At 39.6% G+C, this 13,199-nt stretch overlaps 1 protein-coding gene across 6 annotated transcripts in view; it reads left to right on the forward strand.

Moving 5' to 3' along the window:
* lsamp (limbic system associated membrane protein) overlaps positions 1-13,199 on the forward strand; it is a 1,650,453-nt gene that overhangs the window by 1,600,737 nt on the left and 36,517 nt on the right. For 3 of the 6 annotated variants that reach the window (XM_052013654.1, XM_052013653.1, XM_052013652.1), the window contains one exon: positions 11,747-11,807. The exons of 2 other annotated variants lie outside the window; for them this stretch is intronic. In XM_052013654.1, coding sequence (XP_051869614.1) covers positions 11,747-11,807 — 61 coding nt within the window. Of the gene's footprint in view, positions 1-1,707; positions 1,843-11,746; positions 11,808-13,199 lie in introns of those variants that run through there. One more of the 6 variants, XM_052013656.1, reaches the window with a different exon arrangement.

The raw sequence follows: 13,199 nt of genomic DNA on the forward strand, positions 1-13,199 counted from the left end.
ACATTTGTCCATAAGTCGATTTTGTCTATCAGTTGGAAATTACACAAAAGGCATTCGATATGGTAACTGTACCTCCACAGTACTGTAATGAATGGCATCCAAACCACATAAGACTGATAAGAAAGAACAATTACTAAGTTGAAGAGAGAGGAGAAACTAGTTCTGCCATTCATAGAAATGAACACATATATGTACATTGGACTTTTTAATTTAACATTATGAGAGCTCACTGATATGTAAGGGGTGTCCATAAGTTGGGTATTCATAAGCTGAGGATGGCCTGCAGTGGCGAACAATGCCATCTATTGGCTATATCCTTGCATCGACCTGCTTTAAAATGGACAAAAAATGCTACAATGTTTTTTTCCCTTTCTTGTGTGAAAGTCCTGACTATAGCTGGCACAAAGTCTCATGAGTGCTGGTGTATTCTATTCATTGTGATTATTTTTTATTAGTAATCAAAGACAGCAACTGTTAGTGAACTACTTCCCCCTGAAGAGTATCACAGCCACATCAGATCCTACTTCTTACTCAAGATGCAGACACGCACAATCTTATTGGGGTTTATTCAATTTTACTGAATTGCTGACAGACATGGTGTAGTAATGCCTCAATAATTGTCTTCACATCATCTGTTTAAGCAGTAATCTATCTTCTTGCCAAAACAATTTGAAAAAGTTTGCTGAATACTTTAATTTAAAAGTCCCAAGGCCACTACAACTGACCACCTCAGCTGCAGCAACATCTTTTTCACCACAGGTGATTCTCAGCTGCATTGAGTTAGTGGCTTTCACATTCCCCCCCAGGCAAAGCCTACATCACCAGGTATTCCTCGGCTGTCTCCTCTCTGGGATCTAACCAGTTTTGAGCTTTGGAGATCAAGGAATCAAGACATTTCCAGACCAAAACAACAAACTCTTAACTTAGGCTTTATTCAATGTGAGGGAGCCATATTTGTTGCATTAAAAATTTACTTAAAATAAACTTTGCCAATTAAACTTTGTGTGTTCAGGGTACTTGCATCAAGTCAGTGGGAATGCAGTGCAGAAGGAGGCTTTTTGATTCACTGGACTAATGCGAGCCTCTACAACTGGAGTCGTTCCATCCACTCTCGCCTATTTCCCCAAACTTTTCCTCTGCCTTTATATATTCCAAATATTTCTGAAATACTCTTTTAAATACGTGATCTTCTCTGCTTAAAATGCCACAGATTTCCATGTTCTATGTGGAAAATAATTGTCTACTATTGCCCTTTCACTCTGCCTGTGAATTCACCCTCAGTACTGATTTGCCAAGCAATGGAATTCAGTCTCTCAGAGCCTTTCATAATTTTAATAATCTTATTAATCATTTCTGGTTAAATGAAAAATGTCCAAATTTTACAAGCCTTCCTTCATAACCACTGGTTCACTATCCTGGGCTCATTCTAGTGAATCCTGACTGCAATGTTTCTATAATTTGCTTCCCTGGAGCTCAGAGAGCTGCATGTAATTCCCAGTGAAACCTAACTATTGTCTTGTGTAAATTAAACATTTCTTCCTTCATTTTATATTCAATGCTGCACAGATAAACTACTGAACCCTATTTGCCTTTTTAATGGACTCTTTTGCCATTACTTTTTTCTGAATTGTTGCATAGTTTGCTTCTTCCATTTAGATAAGTATTAGTATTTAAAACCATTGACTTACTTGTTCCTTTATTCCAAAGTGTCTGGCTCCAAGAGAAAGATATATGTCAGTCCTCGGCCTCCTCCACTGCCAGGAGAATTCCAAGTGCAAACTGGAGGAACAGCACCTCATTTTCCGTCTTGGAACCTTGCAGCCTAACAGCATGAACGTTGAATTCTCCCACTTTAGGTAATTCCGCACACCCCTTCCCCACAACCACCTCCCCCCACCCCCAAACAATGCTTCTTCTCTTCTTCCATTTCCTAGCTTTTTTCCCTCTCTCTTCTTACCTTTAAACCCATCCCCCGGTGGATCTACTCTCCCCTCCTGCCCCGCACCTGCCTATCACTACCTCTCATCTACCTATCACCACCCTCTGCCCACCCCACCTCTCCTCTTTTGACCCTCCTATAGAATGGGCTTCCCCTTTTCCTATCTTCAGTCCTGAAGAAGGGTCCTGACCCGAAACATTGACCACCTGCTTTTCTCCACGGATGCTGCCTGGCTTGTTGAGTTCCTTCAGCATCATCGTGTTTTTCATTCATGGCTTCAAGCCCCATTTCAGAATTTATTCTGGGCTGATCCTTCATTTTAGTCCTGAAGGAGTATGGCCTTCAAGATTAACTGTTAAACAGATGTTCCATCTGCTCTCTTTGGTGGATGTAAAAGATACCTTATCACTATACCAGAAAGGGCAGGGAATTGTTTTAGTGCCTGTGCCAATATCCATCAACCAACGTTATCAAATAGTAGATTCTGCTTTAGCAGCATATTGGTAGATTCCATTCAGCGGAACATGTTATGTACTTCCCGCAATGTTTTTGACCCAGTATGTTGATGTTGTATGTTTTGGTAGTGAATGGAGTTCTTGCTCTGAAACCCAAATTTTCTCCCTCTTTCGTATTGATCTCTGATCTGGCAGAAGCCTGACTAATAAATGAAATATGGAGTTCCATGATCGTTCTAAGTTCCAGGTGAAATTTTAACCAACACCTATCATCACTCCCCCAACTATTGTCAGGCCCTTGAAAACTATAAAAGAATTAGTAAAGAATGACAGCATCCGTTAGTATTTCATTAATTTTACTGTAGCATATTTATGTCGAGAGATATGTGCAATTGGGGTGTAAAGCAAATAACCTCCAAGGAAACTCAGGAACAAATTGTTTATTCAAATAATGACATCCTGCACAGCTTTCATATCAGTCTGCCAAAATCTGTCCCCACCCACATTTTTCACTGCCTCTGGCCTACAAAGCCATACACACGAATTTCTTGCAGTTGTAGTGATTCAAAACAATGGTAATGGTAAATGTAGATTTTTATTTGTGTTTTTCTTTACTTATCCTCAATGAGATGTGCTTTGTTTTTCATTCTGAGTCAACAAAAAAATTGAAAAGTATCCTCAATAACATATTGTTAAATATACTGTCTGAGCTGCAAGGAATATATGATTTGACACTTCCCTCAGGTCCTGAATATTTCTACTGGATTCCACACTTGCACCCATTTTGCACATAGGTTTGGCAAAAACTATGAATGAGATATCAACAAACTGTTGGTTGAAAAGAACATAATTCTGGTTTTAAATTCCCACTTAATCCTCACCCCAAAAGATAATCTAGTCCTTGAAATTTTCACACAGCTACATCAAAGGTAATTGATTTATAATTTCCTACTTCATCTTTTACTGCTTTTTTTCACGAATTAGAGTGGCAGTTTCCAGTCTATTTGTACAATTTCATATTTCTAGAGATGTTTGGAACATTGGTGTAAGCTACTGCATTGCACCCTCTCTGAAGTTGCTTAGTATTCTGGCAGGTTTTGACTTGATGATTTTCTTTCCCTGGCCCTATTATGTACTCCATACAGTTTCTTTTGGTGTGCCTCCCTTCACGGTGAGATTCTATATCTTTTTTGGATACCCAGATGGTCCAATTTTCACCTATGAACAACTGAATCAAAATATTTATATATCTATCCACACTGTCACCTCTTATAGAACATAGAACACTACAGCACAGTGCAGGCCCTTCAGCCCACAATGTTGTGCCGACATTTTGTCCTTATTCAAGCATGTTTCCCCTTCATATCTTAGTGACCTTGCCCACTCTTTAAATATCTTTTTATTACGCATATGTTTATTATATCTACATTCATATACACACAACAGAGCAGTCAATGCTTGAAAGTACAAGAGCCAATAGATATCGAAAAGGCTGCTGAAATTTGTTTCCAATGTTTAAGACAATCAAATTTTGGTCATTATGGAAGAGTTGGTACTTGCATATTGACTAGCTCACACTGGCAGGTCAATAAATGATACATTCTCTGATATTAATGGCCCATATCTCCTGCACAAGTGGTCTGGTATTTGCTGTTTCCATGGCACTATCTACACAGTGTATACTGTAAAAACTAAATGATGCAAAACAGGAAAATCAAGCTCCAGGAGGAGATGAATAAAAATAAGGTTTACTGATGAAAAAATGATAATTACTTTCTGCATTGCCTGTTGGAAGAGTGTTCTCATTAACCAGGCTGACTACAACCTCAACCCAAGTGCCCATAGATAAACAAAAACACAGTCATTGAAACATCGTTTGGCTAACAAATTTACCAATATGCAAAGATCAATCAGGACCAACGTGATTTAAAGTTTGAGTAATTGGGTGTACACCTGAAGTTGTGGAAATTAAATGCACCTTATCATTTCTTGTTATGTGATTTTGAACTTTGAAAATTATGAAAATCATGGGTAATTTGAGTCCTACATGCCCCAATGCTGCTTTTAACCACAGCTCTGGCCAGATATGAAAAATGTTTGAATTATTTTCCTTTCCACATTTCAATTTATTTTCTTCCATAACTGCACATTTTCTTGGATCATTTTGCAGCTAAAAAGGCAGGCATTTTATTTGCTTTTAACTTCTTCCTGCTCTTTAAGTGGTGAGTGAGAAGTATAGGAGAATAAAATATTGATTCTGCTTCTCCAATCAGGGAATTGAGCATCAGTATCAGAAATCTCCCACTCAACAGCTGCTTTCAAAATTGTGTTAAACCTCATAATTCTGGCATAATTCGTAACTTGTCAGTGATGCAAGCACTTGCAGTTTTCCATCTTTGTTGTTTATATGGTGGAGTAGAGAGTTGATCTGACCATAAGATTAAAGGGAAAATATAGTGGGAGAATGAATTTCCCCATTCCATACCCCATGATTCAGTCTCACAATCTGCAGACTCATCACACTGGACAATTCACCAGGGCTTTCTATGAATTTAAAATCCTCAAACACAACTGCAGGCATCTGAAGAGCTTCTGCAAATTGCAGGACAGGACACGTGATATAATCATAATATTGACATGGCTGCCATTCACAAATCCTTCTCAGCAATCACCTTAAGAGCAATGGGACAGGAAGTCTGGGTGGGTATTGTTTCCTACCTCTTCCTGCATAACCGTAAATAGTCTTTTGTATTAATGGAGAAATCTTTAAAGGAGTGAAAAAAGGTAACGAATATTGTGAGGGGAAAACAAACTGCTGCATTGCCAACATCAAACAGCAAGGCAGTGGAAGAGAAAATTGGTTGTATTCAATATTCCAATGACAGCTGAAATTTTAAGGTGTAAAGCAGAGGCCATGTATCTGTGTAAAGCTTGAATGCAACCAGAAAGCTAAGTCATCCATGGACTAATAGTGAATGTCTGATTTCTAGCAGCCTCCTAGTTTGTAGTGTCATTGGCTGTGACCCAGAACTGACCACAGTGACTGCATGATCTAAAGAGACCTAGAAAGTCAAGAGAGGAATTCAGTCTTCCGCAAGCATTAAGTAAACAGACCACGTAAGGATCTTTGAAGGCTTCCAGCCTCCATTACACAATTGATCTTCTGGAGCTGATAAGCACGCCCAAGAAACATTTAATGCGTATCTGGAGACCAGGTTAGAATAAATAACTCTGCATCAGCAATGATATCACTGTTCAAAATGTCCACAATTTACTGTTCCCCAGCTGCACAGCTACTGAAGCAGGATATGAGCTGCTTGCTTCAAAGACATTGTGGTACAGTCATTAGTGGCAGTCACATTTGTTTGATATGGAATCACATCAAGTAGAAAGGAGAGGAGCTGACAGTTCATTATCACTAATAACCTTTCACTTGCTGAGAGCAAAAGCAGGTGATTTCTTGTGCCAATTAAAATGGGAAATTGAAGTGTTTGCTACAATTGCAAATTTCCAAGTGGAATGGAAAAGGCTGACTGCTGTAACAAGCTGGCATCACTAGATGGCACTCGTAGAAATTCTGATCACACAAACAGCAAAGATTTAAATCAAGTTTTTTTTAAATCTGCAGGTATTAAATTTTGCTCAGAAATCAGTGAATCCTTCATTGTACGGGAAAGATGATTTATGACAAAAGACTTCTGTGGAAGTCTCCACATATATTTAATGTTTCCAGATGTGGTATGACCTGCTTTCAGTTTACAGATTTTAAAACACAATCTCCAAAAAAAAAGAAAAAATCAGGCCGTCTGACAAGGACAATAATGATAAATATTGTCCCAAAACTTTCATCCAGAGTTCGATCTTGTAGATAAATATTTCTGCCTTGATCACCACTGTTTTTCATTGTTAGCCCACAAGGGTTGGTTTTCCCTTTACTGGTTTTGAATACCTTTTTCTTTGCCTTTCACCAGAATTTTTATTCTAGAACAATTATTTATTTGCTGTTTAGCATTTGCAGTTTTTGTGTTAGTCCTTCCTACAATGTTTTAATATGTTTAGCTATGTGACATTGCTGAGACTGATTTGGGTCTGATGTGCAGCACCCAAAAAAATTTCTCATAGACTTTTTTCTGACCTGCTCTATGTGTGAAATGTAATAATAGTTTTACACAAATCAATCATTTTTATGTGATAGTTACTTGACAGAATAGAGCCTTTCAATTGCCACATTCTTCTATTAATTTTACTGAATCTGGTGCTATCTCATTCTCTTTTCCTATACAATGCCTTGGGGCTCCAGGAGTTTTGATTTCAGTGATCAATCTGATTTGGTCAGCTCTCCATCCAATGTAAATGACACACTCTGATTTTCCCTCGTTATTGTGAGAAGATAAAGAACACCCTGTCCATTTTTAAGTCATCTTAGTCCATTCATCATCATGTTGAAATCCTCCTCTGAAAGGAATCATTCCCCTCCAGATGTTCAGAAAGGACACTGAGCTGATACACCTCTGTTCTCCCCATGTATCTGAGAAAACGGAAAATGTATGACATGAACTTTTAGTTGAATGAATATTGTGATTGCCACAGATCAACAGCAATCGAAATGACTGGTTCCAATTTAAACCAATAATAAATATTAAAATAGAGGATAGTTAAAAATAAGAAATGCATATTTTCCCCTAGAAATGATCATTTCCACCCTACCCCAGAAGTAATAACTTATGCATGTCCGTAGTGGAGAAATGGAAGTTCCCAGGTCGTGGTGGGAACTACTAAAGGATTATGTTCTTGTTTGCCCAGAGAACATCGCCTGCCACCACACCCCTCCTCAACCACACACACACTCCATAATCTATTCTAATCCCGTGGTCACATTTATTTTTTGTGTCTGTATGACTCATCCTCCTGGAGGTGCCACTGTGGCAGCTGTCCTGTGAAGCAGAACTGACAACCAGTAATGGCATGGCCTCACATGACTTGACAGCTTGTACTGTCTCCAGATGTTTCTGATGATCAGCAACACTGAAGTTGAACAAATTAAGAACTATTAAAAGAAAATTGAAAGCATAGTTTATTCAAAAGTACATTTAACTATATAAAGTGTTTAAAAACAATGTTTTTTTTAAAAAAGAAACAATAAATTAATTCACTAACCTTGTTAATGGAGGTCTTGAACTCCATTCAACTGATTTGGCCATGCTAGGTGCTGCAGCTATGGTTGGCACAAAGCAGTGATGATGACACCAAATATCTCCATTCTCTCAGCTCAGTACAATCAACAACCTCCCTGAGAATCAATGCTGAGTCCAGAGGTGAAGCAGGAGGTCTGCATTTGACCTCCAGCCCATTCTGTACTAATGCCCCAGAGGCAGCAACCAGAACATATTGACACATGCCCGGCAGCTGGCTGACCCACTATTCAAGGTCAAAGACTGTGGCCTGGAACTTAGGTTGCATGAAGCTGCTGATTCCAGAATGACACAATCGAAAATATATTTACAACTATTTTCAGATTTTTCGTTTCTCCAAAATTTGACTAGGTATTTCTGATATGAGATGTGCTTACATGCGCTGTCATGATTTTTTCATCATAAATATTTGTATTGCGTACAGTTTTGGTCACCTTACTTAAGAAAGGATATTATGGCATTGGAGGCTGTCCACAGCAGATTTACCGGGCTAATTCCTGGGCTGAGAGGATTGTCCTATCAAGAGAGACTGAACACATTGGGTCGATATTCATTGGAGTTTAGGAGAATATATGGAATGAGCTGCCAGAGGAAGTGGTAGAGGTGGGTACAGTTACATAATTTAAGAGGCATTTGGATAAGTATATGAATGGGAAGGGTTTAGAGGGAAGTGGGCTGCCAAACACAGGCAAATAGGACTAGCATAGATAGGCATCTTGGTTGGTCAGCATGGACGAGTTGGGCTGAAGGGCCTGGTTCTGTGCTGTATAACTGTGATTCTATAAACTGTGATTCAAAGAATGAGGGCTGATCTTATTGAAACATATAAGATCCTAAGATGGCATGACAGGGTAGATGTTAAGATGTTTTCACCAGTGGAAGAATATCAAATGAGAGGGCATACTTTCAAGATAAGGGGTCAGTCATTTAAGACTGAGGTACATGGAAATTTTTTTGTCTCAGAGGGTGGTGAATCGCTGGAATTCCCTGCCCCTGAGATTTGTGGAGGCTAGGTCATTAGAAATATTTAAAGTGGAGGTAGGTATATTTTTTTAAAGATCGGGGGATTAAAGGTTATGGTGATCTGGCACAGAGAAGGAGTTGAGGCCAGCATAGATCAGCCATGATCGTGTTGAATGACAGGGCAGGCTCGAAGGGCCAAGTGGCCTTCTCCTGTTTCCTTGTCTACTTGTGTAATTTTGGAGCATCGCAAAGGAAATCACACCACATTGTCTCAGTAGAAATGATTGTTGGGCACTGCTAGCAGGGCGCTGGACTGGGACTCATTAAAGTGAATCCTGTGCTTGCTTTGTATCTGCCAATTTCTTGCCTTAAATAGTGCTGATCACTCCCTCACCCAGCATGCTTTCACTCTTTGTTTCTGTCCCCATACTTATCTCTCTCCGCTCCCTCTCTCCCCCCTCCCCCTCCCCATCTCTCCCCCTCTCTCCTCCCTCTCTACCCCTCTCCTGCTCCCCCTCCCCTCCATCTCCCCCTCCCTCCCTCTCTCTCTCCCCCTCCCTCCCTCTCTCCCCCTCCCTCTCCCCTCCCTCTTCCCCTCCCTCCCTCCCTCTCTCCCCTTCCCTCTCTCCCCCCTCCCTCCCTCTCCCCCCTCCCTCTCTTCCTCTCTCACCCCTCCATCTTCTGATCCGCAGGTCACCAATCAGATAGCCTCCAACCCTCCGATCTTTGTGCTACCCTCTCTCACTCTGCTCCACCCACTACTTGGCTCAGGCCTCAAACCCAGCAATTCCCCGAGACCTTCAGAGGAGATTGGGATCTCCCCACAACCTTCAATCACTCCCAGCTCCACACTGGCTACATCCCTGAATCCCTAAATCCTTAAATCCCTAACCCTTGGTCCCAAATTTTATTACCAATGCTATCTACACAAAATCTCACACCCCCATTTCTCCTCGAGCTGGCCTTGGTCTCTGGCCAGTATCTCAGTCAAATGCCTATTCAGTAGCACTTATTTGGTAGCATGCAATTGAATCTGTCATAAAAATCACTACTTGGCATTAGAAATTACCTGTGACTCAACCAGAATATTTAAGAAAGTAATGGAAAAAAAGGTATATTGACTGAACAAGATAGAGCCTTCTTTTCAACTGAAGTGATAAATAAGGTAGATGTCCAGAGAACTTTCAGTTCAAATTTCAGACTGAAGGCAAATAGTGCTGAATAAAGCAGACAGCACTAATGGTTACTTCTCTCAATTTCATGTCTCACTTTCAATTATTGGATGCTCCTAAGATTAATATGACAACAATTTATATTTCAATTTCTTTAAATAAAAAGTAAGGTGGAATGTAGTGAGGTACTGACCCCACAATCCAGATTCTGTTCAAGAGGAAAGTCTCCATGATGTGTGAAGACCCAAGTGATAAGGGATGCTGGATTCAAAGAATTGCACTGCTCAGCTTCAACTAAACAGAAATAAACATAAATAAATCCACCGGGATAAAAAATATCAATACTAAAAACCTCAGTAGGAATAAAAATTTCATTACAATTCCACACGAATATAAATCTCATCTCTGGCTGAAGCCTCACAATAGTGTATCATTGGAAGATTCATCAAAATTCATGAGAGATGGAGATGTGGCCAAATATCAGACATCCCCAAAAGAGAAAGGAAGATAGGATCACTTTGCACTTTCACAAGGTTCCTGGCATTTCATTTATACAGTTGCTACAAGTGTCACATACCAGCAACAAAAGAAACACACCAAGTCATGTATAAGTGTAAAAAACTATTTTATTAATAACTACTTATGATAATAAGAAAAATAAAAGTAAAAATGTTAGAATGTTAGAAGTAAAAATGTTAGATCTTAAACATGAACCCCAAAAACTAAACTCGAAGTGTGTGTGTGGCAAATTCCCAAACTCCAAGTCCAGGAATAGTTCTTAAAGTTCAGTTCAGCAAGCCGTAAGATGAAACGTGAACAAAGGCTTCTGCAAAGCCACCGTTGACTGAAGAGGAAATGCAGAGAGAAAATAGCGAGTAAGTACAAAATCCAAATGTTCCACGATGGAACCCATACGACACCTCAGTCACTGATGATCTCCATTCCTTTGTTCCGAAGTGTCTGCCACCCTGAAGGGCATCCGAGACGTGGCCATCCACACAAATACCTGTTTCCTTCTACAGGTTAACGACAAAGTGGACTCCACTGGATTATTCCAAAAATCCATACGTGGATTATAGTGACAGACACAGTCATTGTTTTTCATCCATCAATACAGAGACCAGCAGGCTGGTGTCTCCCTCTCCTCTCCCCTCCCCTCCCTTCCCCGCTCCAAAACATCATCACGTTCTTATCTCCTGTTGTCTTAATCACACCACACACACACACACACACACACTTTCTCTGTGCTATGTCTTAAAGGGACATGCACCAATAGTAACCTAATCCATAACACAAGGAAATCTAGTTTTAGTCTCCTAAAAACTTGTCAAGGAGTATATGTCAATATGAAGTTGTTGTACTGGTCAGCACCCTCTATTTGTTGGTGACGATAACCAAAGGGAATGATCTAAAGCCACTTGACAAAAACTTATACTGCTTCTTACCATCTATTTTGCATTATGGACAGCCTTGTGCTTAACAAAAAAATACAGAATTGTTCATATATGGAATGCAAAAAATAAGTCTGTCATATTCATCAAATGGAGAATCAGACCTGAGAGCTGCCTGTTGCCTTTTAACAATGGTTGGAGGGTATTTCACAGTAAGCTTTCACGTGGCACTCATGCCACGTGATCATTCCATACGTTAGTACCCTGAGGTAGTCAAAAGGTGAAAAAAACAGAATGTGGAATATAGAGTTATTGTTACAGAGAAAGTGCAGTGCAGTTAGTGCAAGAGCCATGACAAGGTGGACTGAGAGATCAAGAGTTCATCTTTATTATACAAGAGTCTTATAACAGTGGGATAGAAGCTGTCCTTGAGCCTGGTGGCGCATACTCTCAAACTTTTGCATTTTCTGCCTAATGGGAGGGGGGAGAAGAGAGAATGACTGGGTGGGTGGGGTCATTGATTCCATTGGCTGCTTTTCCAAGGCAACGGGAAGTGTGGACAGAGTCAATCATGAAGAGACTGGTTTTTGGGATGGACTGGGCTGCATTCATGACTCTCTGCAATTTCTTGCAGTCTCGGGCAGAGCAGTTGCCATACCAACCCATGAAACACCCTGCCAGGAAGCTTCAAACAGGTGAATGTTGATACCAAGAACAAAAGCTGTTCATGAATTTGATTAATCTTAAGTATTTATTCAAGTCAATTCATTTGCTTATATTTTGTAACTTTTTTTTGTTTACACCTGGGTCAAAATTTCCTGTTCTTCACCTTCTGGTGACCATGCTCATGTGGCATGTCCTTGGCCTTTTGTTTTGTCTGTTGGCAGTGACTTCATCAATCTTCTGAAGATTTTTGTTGCAACCTGTCCCAGCGTTTATTTGTAAAGCATAATGATGCAGATGTTGGAAATTTGAAATAAAAACAGAAAATGCTAGAAATACACAGAAGGTCAGGCAGCACCTGTGGAGAGAAACAAAGTCAATATTTCAGGTCAATAACTGTTGATCTGAACTGAAACATTAATTCTGTTTTGCTTTCTGTATAGATGATGCCTGAACTGCTGGGTATTTCCAGCAGTTAATGTTTTTTTATCCCAAGGTATACTCAGTGTTATTTAATCCTAACATTAGGCATTCAGCTTTGATATATTTCTTGATCTTAACGAGTGGTCCTTTGCCCTGATGCATCTATTCACTTTTTATAAATGCAGATGACTGTCCATCTACATTCCCCTTTTACCCCCAGTCTCTGCAATAACATGCCACAAAAATCCTTTATATTGAATATTAACTCAATATTAACTGAATTAATTGAATATTAACTGAACGTAATTGCCAACTCACTTCATGTAGATTTAAAATTTTTTATTCAAATCTTAGTTACCCCTTGTTACATCTCCATGGACAATGAACCATGGTGTGTGTACCTCCATTTTTCTGTACCTAACTTATAACTTATAATGAATAATTTGTCTTTATGACCTATTACAAAGAAATAGAAATTTACCCATGAATTAAATCATATATTCCCAGACAAGGTTATTAAGATTGTCTCTGAAGCATCACTGCAAATGAATTGACAAGAATGAGGATTTATGTCCAGAATATATTACATGTGAAAGGGAACTGTGAACATATTTCAAGCAAAAAGTCCAACATGTAGTTCACTTTCAGATCCCTCATTATAACATGAATTTTAAACACTTCCCTCCCTAATGACTGAAGCAGGAATGTTTGCCATTGACTACATACCAATCAATTTCATTCTCAGCTGCCAAGAGAATGAAGAAATTTACTCCTGTGCATTGAAAGACCTGGAGCACATTTGAGCGTTAAATGGCAAACACCTTTCAAAACACACATGCCAGACAGTAACCATCCCCAATAGAGAGATCCTATCTCTTGACATTCAACAGTATTACCATTGCCAAGCCCTACACAATCAACTTCTTGAGTTGGAATAAGAGTGAGATGGGATTGACTACAACTTAAGTGGATCTGTCACACCACTACTGTGGCGATCTGAG

The sequence above is a fragment of the Pristis pectinata genome, chromosome 4 (genome assembly GCF_009764475.1).
Source record: "Pristis pectinata isolate sPriPec2 chromosome 4, sPriPec2.1.pri, whole genome shotgun sequence".
Taxonomy (NCBI): Eukaryota; Metazoa; Chordata; class Chondrichthyes; order Rhinopristiformes; family Pristidae; genus Pristis; species Pristis pectinata.